General features: G+C 31.0%; 1 protein-coding gene across 1 annotated transcript; it reads right to left on the bottom strand.

Annotated features, from left to right (window-relative positions):
• Positions 1-1,332: 1,332 nt before the first annotated feature.
• On the bottom strand, positions 1,333-16,358 carry LOC110027721 (chorismate synthase, chloroplastic). Its single transcript, XM_020729258.1, has 13 exons — positions 16,062-16,358; positions 14,720-14,870; positions 14,372-14,448; positions 14,213-14,271; positions 13,577-13,660; positions 13,351-13,443; positions 6,658-6,738; positions 6,438-6,569; positions 5,751-5,853; positions 5,475-5,569; positions 4,360-4,425; positions 1,775-1,859; positions 1,333-1,690 (listed from the first exon to the last, which is right to left on the bottom strand). Exons 1-13 carry the CDS (start codon positions 16,225-16,227, stop codon positions 1,524-1,526), a joined length of 1,359 nt encoding a protein of 452 aa, XP_020584917.1. The 5' UTR covers positions 16,228-16,358; the 3' UTR covers positions 1,333-1,523.
• Positions 16,359-20,067: the final 3,709 nt, after the last annotated feature.

The raw sequence follows: 20,067 nt of genomic DNA, 5'->3' as shown, positions 1-20,067 counted from the left end.
AGTATGTCTTATCAAATCGAACTCCAACAAGCTCAACCGATCGAGTTAGAGAAAAGCCAAGACGCAAACCCATACATGTTTAATGTTAAAATTTCATGTCTCACTCTTGTTTTATGGTCTAACCCTTGATACATTTAAAATTCAACACGTACATTTACATATCAAACACCTAAATAAAATTTATTTAAGTTGCAGCACTACTACTGTACATGCTAAGACTTGTACTTATTGAATGACAGATTAATGCATTAAGATAATAAATTTTTTTCATTATTTGAATCACACCAAGAATAATACTGCCATTTTCTTCTTAATTTTGTTATTTAGACAAATTTATGAAAGTTTCATTTTAAGGATTCAAAGGTTTACAAGAAGTCTTAATAATCACACAACATTGAATCAAATGAACTTGTCACTAAATTTTCAAGAAATTTACATACCAACCGCATAAAGATATAAATCTTTATGTATTTATATATATAACGCCTAGACTTTCATATTTAAGTTATCACTAGGACTGCCAATTCAGCTCCTTATTCACAAATAGTTCATGTTTGGCTTGTTAAGAAGCTCGTGTTCAATTTATTTGCTAAGCAAATAAACCGAGCAGGAATAAAAATTTATCATTCTTGTTCAACTCATTTTGGCTCAAATTGTCTCAAAATAAATAAATTATATATATATATATATATATATATATATATATCACTCATACTCAATATCTTATGGGTGTTCTACTAAGATTGTGAATATAACCCTTTATTCATGAATAGCTCGTCTGACTCACAAAACAAACGATCATAATACAAACAAATTTTGTGCGTTCAAAACATAAACAAACCAAACAAGAACAATAATATTTTGTAACTAGCCGAATGACATAAGGCCAGGCTCGCACGTGTTCTGCTCATTTACACCCATATTTATCACTTCAGCGTCCATCAAAAAGGCACATTTCACTTTTTAGTGATTTTTTATCTGACAATAAAAGATTCCAGTTTTTATGCAGGTGGATATTGAAGTTTGTATGTTAGATAAGCCTCATCACCACATTGCATTGCTAAATCATAGCTTCTCAAACAAATCTCCTCTAAAATCTTAAGACTACATAGACAAAATTAACAACTTACAAGTCACACTATCATGTGCAAATATGATGATTTTGTTACACTTAACCAATATTATCACCAAGAGGAATAATATTAATAAACAAAAGGGGCATTTACGCGCATGCCGCCCAATTCCTATGTATTTACATATCTAACAACTGAACTTCACTTTTTACATTTAAAGTGGCATGCATGTAAAAATTGAAGTTGAGTCGTTAGACATGTAAATACATAGGAATTGAGTGACATTTGTGTAAATCTTCCTAAACAAAAATTTAACTGGTAAAATAGACTTGCTATAACCATTGAAGCACCACTAAAAAGCCAGCTCTTAATAGCTACCATTAGTTGCTGCCATTATAATTTATATAAATCCTTAAATTACATGAAAGAAGAATAAGAAAGAAACTCTCATTAAACAGAAGGATATAATTCACTTGGCATCTTTGCAGAACCACTGATAGGTTCACTAACAGAACGCTGGAGATCAGCATTGATAGGAAACATTTCACACTGTGCAATTTGAGCCATTAGTTGGTCTACAAGAACCAAAGCAGCCATGGCTTCCACCATGGGTACAGCTGCAAGAGAATTGATGCAATCAAAATTTAGATGAAACGCAGAGAATTATGAAGGAAAGGAGAGTAGATCGCAAGGATCAGAACCTCGAGGTAGAACGCAAGGATCATGACGGCCCCTTGCGAGGATTTCAGTTTCCTCGCGATTCCGAGTCACCGTGTTTTGTTTCTTCTGCAAAAAGGAATTGAAATAATCATGGGTAGGTCTGCAACAGTGGTGGCAATATATGTGAAGGATCGGGTTTGTTTCTTTGAAGGGGAGAGATAATTAAAACAAATTAATAGAGGTGCAACTGAGCCGGGCAACTTATAAGTTTGTTTTATATATATATTTTTTATATGGAAAAATTTACATACATATCATTCATTCCTATGTATTTACCAAACAACCAAATTTCTATGGACAATCAAATCATTAAAAAGTGTGAATGTTTTAGATATCTCCGATCTATTGTTCAAAGTGAACGTGATATAAATGGGGATGTTATTAGTAGAATTGAAGTAGGTTGGTTGAAGTGTAGGAATGCATCGGGCCTATTATGTGATAGAAAAGTACCGCTTAAACTTAAAAGAAAAATTTTATAACATAATGGTGAGGCCTGCAATGCTTTATGCCGCGGAATATTGGCCTTTAAAAGAGAAACATAAATAAAGTTAAATGTTTTTGAGATGAGAATGCTTAGGTGGATAAGTGGCTTAACGCTTGGAGAATAAATGTAAAATGAATCTATCTGTGAAGGGTTGTTAAAGCTCCAGTGGCAGACAAGATTAGAGAGAGTAATCTCAGATAGTGTGATCACATTAAACGTTGACTATCTCTGGTTAAGAGAGTAGATGTTTTAGATTTGACTTACGTTGAGAAAGACAAAAGTGCGCCTAAAAACACTTGGCCATACTGTATAAAAAATGATATTAATATATTAGAATTGAATAAAAGTTTGACACTCAATAAGACTCAATGGAAAAAAAAAGATTCATGTAGCCGACCCCACTTAGTAGATTTGACTTAGTAAATTCGCCTATCTGATGATCCAGTTAGGAGAGTAGATGTTTTAGATTTGACTTATGTTGAGAAAGCCATAAGTACACCTAAAAAGACTTGGTCATGTTGTATAAAAAATGATCATAATCAATTAGAATTGAATAAAAATTTGACACTCAATAAGACTCAATGGAAGCCGACCCCACTTAGTTGGATAAAGGCTTGTTATTGTTGTTGTTGTGCATACATGTCACCATACCTATGCATGAAAATGTGTATTTCACTTTTTAAAAATTAGAATAATGTTGTTTTTTATGTGATATGAAAGATTTGGTCGGTATTATTGTAAAAAATAAAATCTAGGTATTAGATATGTAAGTACATGTAAATTTGGTGGTATGTAAATGCCCTTTTTTTATAACATGTCAAAAAACCTTAAGGCCATCCAAGTCAGTTGATATGTCAAAAAACCTTAAGCCCATCCAAGCCGGTCGAAGCCAAGCAGGAACGATCCTTGACAGTTACAATCCATACAAAGAGGATCTCAACCATTAACACATAGGCCATGTGTCATCAACCATGGTGGGTTGCTTGCATCTTTAACAGTAAAGATGCACCAGTAATTTTTATAGAACATATCCTGTTCAAGTAGGCTCTTAAAAATTAAGGGGCATTTACATATCATCTAATTCCTATGTATTTACATATCTAACACCTAAATTTTACTTTTTACATTTATACTATCCCAATCATTCTTATCAAATAAAAAATAATACTATTTTAATTTTTAAAAAGTAAAATACACCATGCATAGGTAAGGTAGGACAAATGTATGTAAATACATTGGAATTGAGTGGTACCTATGCAAATCTTCCAAAAATTAAATGCCTTTCTTATATCAATTCCATATCATAGCAACTGTTTGAATTAGAATCATCTGCTCTATCATAATAATTACTTAAAATATTAAAATTGGGCTTGAGCTCAACCTTGAGCATTAGTCGACCGAAGTGACTCGAACCAAATTCAAATCATTTATAGCCTTAACAATTACCATGCATCCCATTCATTATTCCATAAAATTTGACGAGCAAAAGAAATGACCAACCTTTTAACAATTTGAATGTAAGGAAATAAAGTTTTTGACCTCAACCATCACTTCGGGAATCTATATGCTAAGCCATGAAAGAAAATGAATTCTTTAATGAATTCCAATTTTAACTAGCAGTTGAGTGCTCCGGTTTCCACTTTTGAAATCGTAGGCTCCAGTCATTGTGTATTTAGGTGTATATATGTGTTTACAATTAAATTCACTCAGTGTTCGAAAAAATAAAAGAGTATTTACATAAATACCGCTCAATTCCTATATATTTAAATATCTAACAAATAAACCTTGGTTTTTACATACATATCATCTTATGCATGAAATTTCACCTTTGAGAAGTTAAAATAGTAATATTTTTATGTGATATGAAAACTTTGTGTGGTATAAACGTAAAAAGTAAATTTTAGATGTTAGTTATGTAAATACATAGGAATTGGGTGGTATGTATGTCATTGCTCGGAAAAATAAAACTCTATATGTTGACATTTTGCATTTCCTTGAACAAATTGAGAAATATAAACGGTTTCAGAATGTTTCCATGAATAATTCAAACAATATAGAAAAGGATTGTGGAGAATGACTTACCGCAATTGTTGATGTCGGTTTAAAACAAACTTTCATGTATATAGTTTCACCATTGGATATTCCTCCCTGGACATGATTGAAACTTGTTAATAAGAAACACAATGAATACAATATGGACATTGAGAATCGTTTTTAACTTTTTGGTTTTGCAACAAAAAATATTAAAAAATACACTCAAAGAACTGTTGTGATCCAATACTAAGATTATAAAAATATAAACATAATGTAATTTATTAAAAAGTAAAGACAAAATGATCATATTTTATAAAGATGTTATATAGGTTATAAGCATCATATATGGAGAAATTATATATATATGGAGAAATAAATTCATTAAAAGCTATTTTTAATGATTGTTAATCTAAGAATGAAATGGAAATAAAAAAGAATGGAAATTAGTAATTAAAAAGAGAAAACCTAACCACCTAGCTTAAGAACCTCCTTAGTTATGTCTGACAACAAAAGTAGAAAGCATATAATCAGGCGGCTCACAAAATTGTATGGACAATAAAGAATGAGGAAATATGAAAGCCTATGATCAAAATCCGATAATTATAACTCAAATAGAAGACTTGAAATAGATTTTTCAAAATTATAGAAGAAAATGTATATTTTATACAATCAATGAAAAAAAATATGTATTTAGAATGCTTCGAATCAAATGTGGAAATAAAAAATTTCTCTAATAATTTAAGCATTATTGTATCTCAAAAGCTTAGCACGTACATCTCACTAAGGGCAGAGATTAGCCATAGCCTTTTTTTTTTTTTTTTTTTTTTTTTTTTTGGCATTTACATAACATCCAATTCTTATGTATTTGCGTACCTAACCCCTAAACTCTACTTTTTACATTTATACCACCCAGATCTTTCATATGACATCAAAAATGTCATCTTCTTTACATTTAAAAAGTAAATAATTCTTTTCATGCATAGATAAGGCGGCACATATGTAAAAATTGAAGTTTAGATGTTAAATATGTAAAAACATAGGAATTAAGTGGTATGTATGTAAATCTTCCATTTTGTTAAAAAAGACAGCTTTAAGCTCAAAACAAAAGGCAATACAGAACTTGGTTAAAAGACAGCTTCTAAATTCAAGTAAGAATAACTAACCTGAATACCACCTGAACGGTTTGTTCTTGTTCTAATTACCCCATTGTCATCAGTGTAAAATTCATCATTATGCTCGCTCCCGGTCATTAAAACACCTACAAAAAATTCAATACGAAAAAGTTTAAAAAACTACACTTAACGAATCAGATATTCCCTTAGATTTAATTTAAAAAAAAAACAATGTAGCCCTAAAAAGCTTTGAAGATTAATTAATCCCATAAAAAGTTGAGTTTTCAGCTATAGAGAAAAAAAAAAAAACTGTACGCTGTTATCTACCAGAAAATCCACTTCCAAATTGAACTCCCTTCGTTGCGGGAAGTGACATCATAGCTTTTGCAAGCTCTGCTTCAAGCTTGTCAAATACTGGTGATCCAAGACCCTGCAAAAAATTGGCAATGAGAAAAAGGAGAATTGAGAATTGACCATCTGTGATTGTGTGCGAGCTGGTTGATTTTGTGAGATATATACACCCATAGAAGAGAGAAAGCGAGAGAGAGACTAAGGGCCAGTATGGTAACAGCCTTAGCTGCTTCAGTAAATTTTGTAAATCCAGTCTTACTAAAACGCAAAATTTAGTAAATCGAGGATTTAAGATGAAACTGAGAAAAAAAACTAAGAAACCAGATTTATGGAATCCAGGATTTAAAGGTGTCACTTCTTCTGTTTGTCATATTTAAATCGACTTAAATCCATTACCAGACAGCCCTTAAGATGGATTTAGAACCAAAACACCCAATCATAGGTTCAACAGACAGCCCGTAAGATGGATTTAGAACCCAAACACCCAATCATAGGTTCAACGAGAAAAAAAAAACAATTTTAGAGAAAGAGGGTTGCTTATGAAAGAGTAAAAGGGTATTGTTTTCTAAGAAAGACTTAAGAGCTTGTCACAAAATTATGGGTTGAGATGAAATATTACGCAAAAACATTAGAATCACAAAATCACAAGTAAAGAAGTTTTACACGTGGAACATTTCTCGCAATGCAGGTCACAACTCCACCAACAGAATCGCCTCTAACTCGAACATCATCAATGGCATCAATCATCTTCTGAGCATAGTCTGGATCTGGACATCTAACAATATTGCTTTCTATCTAATGAATGCAATAAAATTGTTTTAGAATGTAAATAAAAGTGCATTAGAGATTCTACAAAAAATGGATCAAGGCAGAAATCACATACCTGATCTACCGTGACAGTATTATAGTCAACCACTCCATCAGGAAGCACTACTTTATGAACTTGGGAGACATAAGCTAATATCTACAAGATAAAAAATATAATTTGTGCATCCTTTAGTAGATCCTTAGCTTAATCAATCTATAAAAGCTTCTTTACAGCAATTTCAATAGATACATAAGTAAATATTAAACATTACTTCATATTGGAAAATGACATCACATACCATCTCACAGATTATGAAGAACGAACATTGAAATAAAATTACAAAAAAATAAAAGTATATTTTAAAAGACTGAATAAATTGGTCAATCAGAGCATTTCAACAGTCTTGATTTCTCAAAGGACCCTATAAAATGCTGAATTTACTAACATGCGCATAAGTGGGAAGCCACTGCTTGATAGTGCTTCATACAAATATCGTGACTACCTTGCTTAGCAATTGGCATAGAGAGGAGGCCCTATACTACTTGTGCATAACATTCCTTATGGCAACTTTGTAGAAGCCAAGGGTAAGTGTCATTGAGTTTCAAATAATTTTTATAATAAGCTAAATAATAACCAAAACCAAAAGAATATAAATAAAAATTGTTAAACATGATATCTTCGGCATTATTTGGACTTCCAACACAATTTGGGCCTGCAATACACCCAATTTTTAGTGAATTGTGTTTATTTTATCAAAAATAAGAAAAGTACGTTTAGCTTACCAAAAATAAGAAAAATAGGTTTATTTTATCAAAAATAAATTTAATGTCTTTATTAAGTTTATAAGATGAAAAATTTTTAGTTAATGATGGGACAGCACAAAAAATTAAATGCCTACAATCCAATAATGGTGGAGAGAATGTTGACAACAAGTTTAAAAATTATTAGGCTGCTAATGGACTTTATATGCACATAACGGACCTAGGAACTCCCCAGCAAAATGAATTTGTTAAAAGAATAAATAGGAGTTTTAAGTTAGAGGGCTTAAAGTACCACATTGCATCTTGGATTGCCAATAATATTTTGGGCTAATTCAGAAAATATAACAACATATCTAATCAATCAAGATGCATTTATAATGCTTAATTTTGGGACTTTCGAAGGAACCTGGACGAGAAAGAAGACGTGTCTCTAACATTTGAAACATATTTTATTGCCTTTTATGTACGCATGGATAATAATTGAAGAAATAAGCTTAACCGAAATAGTAAAAATGTTGCTTTATTGATTATAACACTACTGACTTTTACTATGAATTTTGTGAAGATGAAAATAGAAAAATAATTAGAATCAAGAATTTTGTTTTCAAAGTAACAGAAATGAAACTGAAATGTATATTGATAGGATGAGTAAAATTAAAAAAAAAAAGTCCGGTATGGCGCAAGTACAATCAGTAGAGCTACATAATTTTAAAAAAAAATAAAGAGGACACAAGAAAATGATAAAAATTGACATCAACATAGCACACAAGATCATATAGAATTGCAAAACTTGTCAATCAGCTATTTACTGATAAAAGTGAATATGAATGTTATCAAGAAACTATAAAAAATAAATCTTCATCTAACTGGTAGTTAACAAAAACGGATAAATTTTTATAAAAAATAACATATGGATATTGACTAAGCTATTTAAGGAAAAAAAAGTTTAAGAAAACAAATGAACCTACAAAATAAATAATGGTTCAGAAGAACAACAAAAGTTACAAGATCAGACTAATAGTGAAAATAGGTAATGATTTCACTGGAAGTTTCTCTTATATGATTAAAATTACAAAACAATGATAATTATGAATTTTATAGCTACAAAAGAGTTGCATCCACAACAAATGGATGTTAAAACTATTTTCCTGTATGGCAATCTAAAAGAAGACATCATTATGGTTCCATATAAAAGATACATGGTACAATGATTGGAAAAATATAATCTCCAAGCTCAATAAAGGCCTAAATAATTTGTAGCAAGCACTACACCAATGATCTCAGAAGTTGAATAGAATCATGCTAAGATTGATTTTTGCATATGCAACATTGATCATTATTGCTATGTTAAAAGCCAAAAAAAAACTTGTATCATCCTACTTTTATATGGTAATAATAAATTGTTTATGAGAGCTAAAATCAACAATCTTAGGAGAATTTATAAGAAAAAAATTGACATGAAAAACCTAGTGGAAGCCTAGAAAATTGTTTGAATGAGAATAAATCAAAACAAAGCTATATGTACTATGAACTTGTCATAATCTCAATACATTAAGAAAATGTTAGATAGGTTCAATATACCGAAAGCCAAAATGACTAGTCAATTCAAGCTCAAAAAAAAATTACTACTGAAAATTGATGGAGAAAAAGGATATATGTTTAAAATCCACTCATTAGTTGTCTTTATGATGCATACAATGGTTTGCAAAATACTGGATATTGCACATTCAATAACAAATAGTCATTATAAGTTGAATCTGGAAAAAAAAAAACTAGAAGGTTTTAAAGTGGATCACATGCTACCAAAAAGGTAAAACATTAATTAAATTTCAAAGGAGCTGAACTAAAACTAGAAGGATATGCTTATGGGAATTTGGGAGGAAGCCCGGATATATTAAGAAGTATTATGGGGTACAAGTACTCCATAGGTGGCACCACCATCAGTTAAGTATCATAATTGTAGAAGATAGTTGCATTGTCAAGAACAGAAGCCGAATATGGAGGTATTATTGAAGCCAAAAATGAGATTATTTGGCTAAAGGAATCATAACAATCACAAAAAAAATATTTATCTATTCAATTGGAATCAAAGAATCATTCACTCAGCAAATAAATGCCGCCTTACACTCCTAAATAAAACACATACAACTCAAATACCACTGTATATGCAAGTTGCTTGAAAAATATGTTTTAAATTGTCAAATAAAAGAGCAAAAAATTCAGCTTACATACTAACAAAATTCATTCCCGCAAAAAAAAAAAAGAGGCTCTGCAAAGCAAAAGTGAACCTCCATAAAAGGTCATATGAAGATATCATATAAAGAGCTATCCATACACTGAGCACTAAAATGGCACTTCAAAAATTTTCACAATAGTGATATATCCATTCCTATCTATATATGCATAAGAAAATATTTGATTTACTCTTCTTTTAATGATTAGCGGGATATTTATGTGATCTATATGTGGCCGTGAAACCTGTGTGACATTATAATGATCTTTGATCTGTTTTTTATTTGTCTTCATTTAGTTTTTCTTGATTTTTTATCACTATCCTAACAATAAATCTCACTTCAGTATCACAGGTGGCTACTTCATCACCTTTGATAACAAATTTCATACTGATTACATGTCAGCATAAAAAAAACATGGGAAAATGAAATATGATAAATCTACACTCTCAAGCTACTCATGTCAAATTGACAAATAAAACTCGTTCCATATGAATTGAAAAAACCCGAGATGACAAAACAGCTACTATATTCATTTGAAATAATATGACGCCCTGGAATAATATTGTAAAAAGGAAAATTCTATACAATATTTTAGTCATTATAGCTTTAAGATCCCTGTGTGAAAACTACTAACCTTGATTCGGATGATTAAACAAATATTAGAAAGTCAACAAGTAAATCATGACTATAACTTTAATTTTCCCATTTCCAAAAGAAGTTCAACATTCATCGTCTTGTGAAGCTAAAAATTCCCTCTAAAGGAAGTTAAATATGTATAGTTTCCTGTAGAAGCTAAAATTTCCCAAACAGAAAAAGGCTCTCAATAGGCTTTCAAGAGACCTAGAATAAAGTCAATTTTAACTCTTTAACCTCTTATAGGACATTATTTAAGAAAAGCAAGATTTTACTAAATTAAATCCAAGTCAATGCCAGATTTTATTAGAAATCGCCAAAGCTTACTAGCTTAACCAATGGTTTGCTTCAAACTTAGTTATGGTCATGCCCCAAAGATTCTCAGAAATGACTAAATCTTACAGGAGAAAAAAAGAGGTTTACTTAGAGCTAGAACTTGGTAGCTCATTAACCCATTGATAGCTTAAATCGGAACCTCAAGCCTTATTTAAAAAATAAGTGCAGAAATACAGAAGATGGTAAAGATTCTTCTATCTTTTTAGTACTTCTAAAAGTTTGAGAATAACTTTCATAAAATCTCCTTGCAAAGCTTAGATTGTTCTTATTAGAATGTCCATCTTTTTGGGCTGTGAAGTCATGGATTCCGATCAAATACTTTGAAGCACCTACCTCAGACAAGAAATATGAGAAAGAAAACTAAAATTTTCTCTTAAAAATAGTGCAGTTAAAAAGATGAGTAGATGGAAGATTAAACTCCTTTGCCTATGGAAATAATGATTCTAAAGCTCCTCATTTGACTTAAGAAAGGTAGAGGTATACCTAAAAAGACTTGGGCATGTTGTATAAAAAATGATATTAATCTCTTAGAATTAATCAAAAAACAACACTCAATAGGACAGGAGAAAAATGATTAATGTAGCCGATCCCACTTAATGGGATAAAGGCTTGTTGCTATTGTTGTTCCACCATATGCATGCTTTTACAAACTACCTAACTAGGTGCAATAATACCCATTTAAATTTGTTCATTAACAAAATTATAATTATTAAAAAAAATTAAAACAAATTTACTATTTTGACAACTATTAAGCATGTGTCGTTCGATTATTCACCCACCGCCTGCGAGAAGTCTAAAGCAAGGTTATCTCCACGTCTCCTCTCACTCAACCGCATTAGAGCATCAAGTGAGAGAAGCGGAGAAAGAGGAGAAAAAAAGGACGAGGAGGAAGGAGAGGAAGAGGAGAAAAAGGAGAAGCGTGAGCTTACGTTCACATTAATGGTTTAAGCGGCTCCATAGAATGTCACGAGTCATATAAGAGGGAGGAAGGGAGAAGACGAACGATCAAAGGGCTTGCACAAGCCTTCCTCGAGTGGCTTGTACAAGCCTTCCTCGAGCATCCCTTTCCTGGACGAAGGAGGAGGATCACGGTTTTTTGTGCCCTAATCAAGCCTTGTATGGTTTTTTTTTGCATTTAGAAGAGCTCGATTGAGCTCTGTAAGCTCAACGTTTAGGAAGCAGCTCAAGCAAAGGCTTTGTTCGTCAACTAAAGGAGAGCATGAATGAGCACTGGAGTCGGCTGACAGTTAAAGAACTTTGAAGTTTTGTGGATTTAGATAACATTTGTATCGAATAACAAGCCAGATGCATTCCTCCACTTCAACCAACCAACTTCAATTCTACTAATAACATCCCCATCTATATCACCATCACTTTGAATAGTAGACCCGAGATATCTAGAACGATTGCACCTTTTAATGATTTTATCACCCATAGTTACAAATTTGCCACTAGAGCTGCTACTACTAAAATTGCATTCTATGTATTCAGTTTTATATATACTCACACGAAGGCCTTTGAACTCCAATGTAGACCTTCATAATTCAAGTTTTCCTGAACTCTTTCTTTAGTCTTATCCACAAGAAGAATATCATCAGCGAGAAGCATGCACAAAGGTACATCCTCATGCAAATGCCCGGTAAGATCTAAAAATGATTACCTTGTCAGTCAAATTGCTAAAATTTTTGTGACATCTTTGTATTAATGCTCAGTAAAAAAAGTTGTTCATAAATCTACTTTTCTTCCAGCTTGAGGGCCGCTGATATTATTAAATGGAGAAAGATAGATGATGTGCAGAGTAATGTCTATGTACCCTTTCTCTGGTAATGATTAAAAAACATTTAAATAGGCTAGAAATATAAATTTTCCTATTTATTCATTGTACAAGCTTATTAGCAGTGATATAAATCCATACTTGCTATGTTTATACAACTTAATCCCACCAGCTGATAAAACACATTTGTGTGGTATTTACATTCTAAAAGTTAATTGCTTTCCTAGGGTTGTAACAAGAGTGAGATCCAGACTAAAGGTAAAAAACATGGAAGGGAAGACTTTCTAACCATCTATGTAATTTCTTTGGTAAATGAAGAAAGGGAATTTTACATACATACGACTGTTTATTGATGTGTGTAAATCCCTATAAAAAATGACAATTATCAATTGCTTAGACGTATATGAATGACCCCTAAGTTATGGAAAAAATGCCTTAAATTAAAGTTTTGCATGATCCAAACCCTAAACCAGAGATAAGACCAAGTTCCGTGAAAGTAAAAAAAAGGTATATTTCCAACAATTAATACTTGCCAGTATAACTGCCCAGAAAGCCAATGCTGATTTATTCAGGTGTACAAAGGCGAGAGAGACCACAATTTCTTGAGCAACGAAGTAAAATATAGCTAGGAATCATAATATAAAAAAGGGGAAATTGCATACATACAATTCTTATGCATTTATATATTTTACACCTAAAATTTAATATTTACACTGATAGTGTCATAAACCTATGTATGAAAAGGTGTATTTCAATAATAATAAGTAAGCAATAGTAACATTTTTTATGTGATATTAGAGATTTGAGTGTACAGGAATGTAAATATAAAGTTCAGGTGTTAGATATACAAATTCATAAGAATTGTGTGGAATGTATGTAAATGGCCTAAAAAATATTGATGTAGTAAAATTAGAACCAAATAGAGATTTCCTTTCCCTTACTTCAGTAAAATAACAAGAAATAATATCGTCATGAAAGGTTTATCACATTATCGAATTAGTGCTATGTTTTAACAAAAGTAGAAAATAACCTCTACGTTTGATTTCATCTTGAGGATCTTCTTCGCAACAGCTCCTGCAGCAACCCTACCAATTGTTTCTCTAGCTGATGATCTGCCGCCACCCTGCATTTTAATTTTCACAATGATAGAACATATAACACCAAGGAAATCCAATGGTATATGCTTTGCAATCTAAAATTTACAGAAAATATGTATGCTTCTTAATGCTATATTTAAAATCATAAACCAAAAATACCTGAATTGATCTTATGCCATATTTAAAATCATATGTGGCATCTGCATGAGAAGGCCTGTATGCTATTGACATTTCACTATAGTCCTGCAAATGTTAATATAGAGTAGTCCTTTAGGAAATTAAAATTCAAAAGGCTAATTAATATCTAATGCATATATAAAATAGAAAATGGGCATTTATATGTATACTACCCAAACACATAAATATTACTTTTTACAAGTATACAGCCCCAACCTTTCATATCATATAAAAAAATACCACCATTTTAACTTTTTTTAAAAAAGTGAAAAACCCATTTTCATACATAGATAAGCATAAATGTAAAAATTGAAGTTTAAGTGTTAAATATGTAAATACATAATAATTGAGTGGTATGTATGTAAATCTTCCAAAATAAAATAGCTTGAAATAAAAAAGTAAATAAATAAATAAAGAAAATAAGACAACAATTAGATTCTTTCATTTATGCCAATCAGGTTTGTTTGTTTTTGAAACCATGGACTGATTCACCTTTCTTGGTTTTAGATACCCCGGAACCAACCAAAAAACTATCCTTAATTGTATATTTACCTAAAATTCACATAAGATGATAATTGAGAAATGAATAGTGGATTAAACTTTATTGTGAATGCTTACATGACTTCTTTGATCTGTATTTGGAACAAAAACAAGGATTGGAGTTCCAGTAGTCATTCCTGCACAATCGTATCACATCAGACCAAACTATTAAACTCTTGAAGCGAAAGATTTTGTTATTTGCAAAGATTTAAAAGGATAAAAGCTACGAGATACAACCTTCAGAAATTCCAGAAAAAATTTTGCATGTATCTGTTTCCTTCCTTGGAGTAGTTATTCGGCTTTGACCTGGCCTCCTTTATAAAGAACTCAACAATTTTGTGTGAAATTTTCAAAGAAAGAGAGGAAGATAATAGAGAAGGCTTTTACAAAAATGTAAAAGTTGGGCCAGAACCTACTTTATATTTTTGGGTGGGCAAGATTACCAAATATATATATATATATATATAAGTCTTGGGCAAAAAGATATCTTGAGGTTATATAGAGAAATCTCAAATTCTACATTGGCCAATTGCCCACCCTGAACATAAATCTAATTCCACACTTGTGTAAAAGAGCAATATTTACCTTCTATCAAGCTCTGATTGCATATCAGCTTCACAGAGGGGTACTCTAGGTGGGCAACCACTGATTATACATCCAACACCTCCGCCATGAGACTCACCACAAGTTGCAACTTTGAAGAAATTTCCAAAGACGTTTCCAATGGCTTTCACCTCTACAATTTCAAAAAGAATGAATTCAGAATACTTGCAAAAACAACGCATCCTTTATGCCACTTGAAAATAATCATGTAGCATAAGAAACATAAATTACCAACGAAAAATGGCAAGCTAGTATCTGCAGGAAATAATTAGGTCAAAAAAAAAATACGATTAAAACTACTGTAATTTAGATGTCTCAAGCCCCTTACACCTTCAAGCAGGAAATTGGTGGGAAAAGTTTACTCTATTGCATTTAAGTCCAGTAGTACAGCTGAAATAAGATGGCCATTGTTGATCCACTACACAGGTGGAGATAAGGGAAAAGAAAAGAGAGAAATATACAGGTATCATAAAAGCAGTACACCATTCTATATTACAAGAAATGTGATCGTTAAATTCCAAAAACTTCACTTTTTGTCTTTTATATGCAAGTGTTACTACTCGGGAAGCTCTATGCTGATATGGAAATTGCTCGAGCATGCTTAAAATGTTTACAAGTATAATATTTTTTCTCCAATATGCAACCTTGAAAGCTAAGAATAGTCTTTGTTTTAGAATCTTCCCATATGTGGATTTGCAAGATTGAATGATATTTCTCATTTTTACACATTATATACTATGGGCATTTACATACATATCTTTTCATGCATGAGCAAGGTAGTAAGTATGTAAAAATCAAAGTTTAGGTGTTACATATGTAATAATACTAGGAATACAGTGGTATCTATGTAAATCGTTCCATATATTGCTACACCAAACGATTCCTCTTTTATATCTTCATTTTCTAGGATTTAATTGCACTTACAGCATTACAAATTTTCATTTTGGAATTGTTTTCGCATGAATATATAATTTCAAGGTTTCCTCAGCCTTCTCATTTTTAGAAGTTATTGGTCAAAAGACGAGGGAGATAAAAGTTGAGTTCATTATGAATCGGATATTATCCTATAAAGAAAATCAATTCCTTTTCTTAATCGGCAGCCAAAGCAAGAAGCAGATTCTGTCCTGCAATCCTACAACATCTCGTAATCGCTGAAAAGAAATCTTACCAATGCAATACAAAATTTATCAATCAGATATAAAAGGAAATCAAATCATCAACCCGAAAAGATGCATATAATTGATTACAGAAACTCATTCTACACACAGAAGACGCAAAGGTGGTGAAAATCGAATTCGTAGAAGAAGTTGGGGGAAAGAAAGACCTAGCCGTCGGGACGGATGAGGCTGACTCCGGATACAGATTTGGACCGCGGATGAAGCTGATAAACGCCGCAGATCCGAAGCACTGAAGCCGAGGCCAACGCCGCCATCGGATCTGCTTCCCTTGAGAAAGGGCTGGCAAGCCATTGAAGCCCCTGCCGTTGCCATTGAGCGAGAGAGAATGAGAGATGTGAGCAAAATGCTAAAGGTTGGGTATCAAAATAGAGGAATTGGTGGGGAATTTGAAGCAGCTCCTTCACCTCACCAACCCTCGTAGTAGTTGAGGACTACGATTGGTGGCTTCGGTGGAGTTGGGTTGGTGTAAGAATTTTATTATTATTATTATTATTATTATTATTATTATTATTATTATTATTATTGTTATTATTTAATTTTTTGAATTTCTTAGTTGAGGAATAATTTGATTAATTAACAAAAAAAACTATGGATTTAAATTTATGTGATTAATTTTGGTGAGATTAGAAATGCTGATTTATTTTAAATTTTAAGAATAATATTTATAAAGCATTCAATCAAGATTATTTTCTTTTTATATAATAATAATGATTGTAAATCAAAAATAAATTTATTGTCTGTTTATTATAGAACTAAATTTTCAAGCAATCAAATGAGGCCTTCATGGATTTGTTTTTAATTATTGTAAGATATTTGGTAAAACAAATCAGTAAAATTAATATGAGCAATCATAAGAAAAAAAAATTAGTATTTATAAATTGATTGCATGTGTAAATATAAATTGAAAAAATAAAATAATATGAGCAATGATATGCAAAAGTGAAAATAAAAATTAATGAAATTAGTCAAAATATATCATTTTTTTATTGTTGATCTATCTAAAAATTTTAAGGGAATATGTAACTATGTTAAAGAAATGATCTCTTCAATGATCATCTCCATTTAATATTTTACATTAATATGAATTACACATTTTCTCAAAATATATGCTTTAGAGGACCCTTTAAAATTGATGTCCTTTAATTATTAGTAAATAGACTAATAATTAAACATATATGCATCAATTGTAATTGAAATATATAAAAATATTGTATTCAAACACCCTTTGAATCATGTTTAAGAATGTCATCCAACAATTATTGAGAATATTGCTATTCATTATTGCTCATATTTAATAGCGACTTACGTAATTTGTTCAATTCTATGATATAGAAACCTTAAACTTTTTTTTTGTATTTAATTATTTTATATTTTATAATTGTAATTAAGTATTAACGAAATAAAGTTAACTATTTGTTTCTTAGGTCCATTAATCATAGTTATTTTTATCACACAAAGCAGTCATTACTCAGCCACTTGAAACTATTTTGTGTTTCAAGTGTATAATGAATAAGATAACATGAATTATACAATAAATGAGTAGAGATTAATCATTGACACCCTCTTTTAGATGATACAGACACGTGTATAAAAATTCATGTCAACATGAAATTTATCAGCTTGTATCTCATCTACCATAATATATATATATATATTTAAATAATAAGTTTATTTTACATGCTAGACCTGATTGTCAGTAATAACCCGACCTCTCAACCTTCATTGGTTTGAAATCTCAACCACTGAGATATTGTTTGTATGGGCTCAATGGTCATATGGTTTTATTCTTTTGATATTAATTTTTAGAAGGTCGCTCATCCCAATGGTGCTCATGTATGCTTAATATCAATATTTCTAGTAAAATTTTAACAATTACACCAAAATATTCGTCAACATTTAAAATTTTAGCTGATTAAACATCAGGGGTATTACAATCTTGCTCACTTAATTTAATGACTTTCACGTTAGTATGTTTACAAATAATTCAAAATCATTCATCAAACAAAAAGATTTTCAAAGATGGCTCCCAAGGGTTTAAGAGATAGCTCCCAACATGCAACATGCATAATACTTGGTTCTCATCTTTGTGTTGGGATATTGTTTTGATACCATATATAACAATCCAAACTTTCAACTAAAAAGATGTTGCTCATATTGATCTAATGACCTCATATTTTTGTCTATTTTATATAATTTTCCATAAGGGAACATCTCAGGAGTGATCCTATATGAGCAAATTTAAATTTGAAATTATAAATAAAATTTTCATCTGTTATACTAGAAGCCATCTAGATATTTAAGTTTAACATCTTTATACTTGAGATGTTTCACAAAGTGTTAGACCACAAAATTGCTTGCGAGTGTAAGAAGTTTGGCCTAAGGATATTAAAAGTTTGGCCTAAAGAACATAAAATAATAATAATAAAAGAAGCAAACAACCATCTACAAAAACTGAATTTCTTATTGGTTCTGCAAATATGCCTACGCACTTTCAAATCAATGCTTACATTAGCAGATTTAGAATATCTAAACCTTTTGAGAAGATCTAAGAGAAGATGCCCTCATAAGGTAGAACAGTTGACTTAAATAGTTCTTTTTTTATTGTGTCAAATGAATTTTTATGGCACTAAGTTTTATAAGATAAATTACACACATGAGAGGTCGATAAAAATACACCATTTAATTGGTGCAAGATGTGTTGCAAATTAGGATGGCTTGCATTGAAAGAGATTCATCAAAGTTACAATGATTAGATGCAATAGTGATTATAAAGCCATATTAAGGTGTTACAAGGTGGGTTTTTGGTGTTATGATGTCTTTGGACGGTGTTGAGTAGCATAATTATTATTCTAAGACTTAAAGAAGTATTAAGTTCCATCAAATCATAAATACATAAGTAATAGAGGATAAAATTTAGAGATATTTGTTTCTACCAAAAATCAATGGATTCCTCATAGGACGACTAAATAAGTCTTTCAAATAAAACTACTGCATGTCAAGAGATTTCTCATATCTTCTGAGTGTTTAATAAAAATAGTCCAAGCTATATGAAAGCTAACACAATTCAGTCATTCATCCTTTAGTGATACATGAACAATCAACATTACATCATGAAGTCAACTTTCAGATACGGTTTGCATTTTCTTTCTCATTTTGAAACCCCATAATACTTTATAGAATTTTGAAATGAAGAGTCATTTCATCTTCCATTGGTTGCACTTACACCCTTACATATATATATATATATATATATGAATGTAGAATTTCAAGGTCTCTTTAGGGTTGTCATTTTATAAATTTATTGGCAAAAAGGCGAGGGAGAGAAAAGTAATGTTCAATAGAAATCATATAGTATTTCTTTAGAACCTTCACACATGTGGATTTGCGTGATTTAATGATATTCCTCCTATTTACATGTTATAAATTACTACACCAAATGATTCCACTTTTACAACTTCATTTTATAAAATTTGATTGCCATTACACCCTTACATATCATCCATTTTAGAATTGTTTTCTCATAAATGTAGAATTTCAGGGTCCCCTCGAGGTTCTCATTCTATAAATCTATTGTCCAGAAGACCAGAAAGAGAGAAAACTTATCTTCATTAGACATCATGTAGTATTTCTTTAGACTCTTCACTCATGTGAATTTGCATTATTCAATGATATTCCTCATATTTACATGCTATATATTACGACACCAAATGGTTACATCATTACATCTTCATTTTACATGTTAGATTGCACTTACCCACTTATTTATTTTCCTTTCTGAAATTATTTTCACATGAAGGTAAGAGTTTTAAGGTCTCCTCGAGTTTCTTATTTTATAAATTTATTGGCAAAAAGACAAAAGAGGAAGAGGAAAGCCATTTTCATTAGTAATTAGATAGTCTTTAGAATCTTCACATATGAGGATTTGCATGATTTAATCATATTGCTCATATTTATATGCTATATATTACTATGAGAACACGTCATAAATCAAACAGCGAAGAACTTTATAATATATTAACAAAATAAATACAAAAAAGTGTAAATTTCTCTAAAATTACATTGAAGGAAAACTATTTTAGTGATTTAAATTTATAAAATTCAAATCTTACCTGTCCCCAAACTCATCTCCTTAGCTTTAGCTGATTTCATAGC

This window comes from Phalaenopsis equestris, unplaced genomic scaffold (assembly GCF_001263595.1).
Source record: "Phalaenopsis equestris unplaced genomic scaffold, ASM126359v1 Scaffold000436, whole genome shotgun sequence".
In the NCBI taxonomy this organism is placed as follows: Eukaryota; Viridiplantae; Streptophyta; class Magnoliopsida; order Asparagales; family Orchidaceae; genus Phalaenopsis; species Phalaenopsis equestris.
Note: the sequence above shows the minus strand (reverse complement) of the source record. Positions and strands in the feature narration are given on the sequence as shown.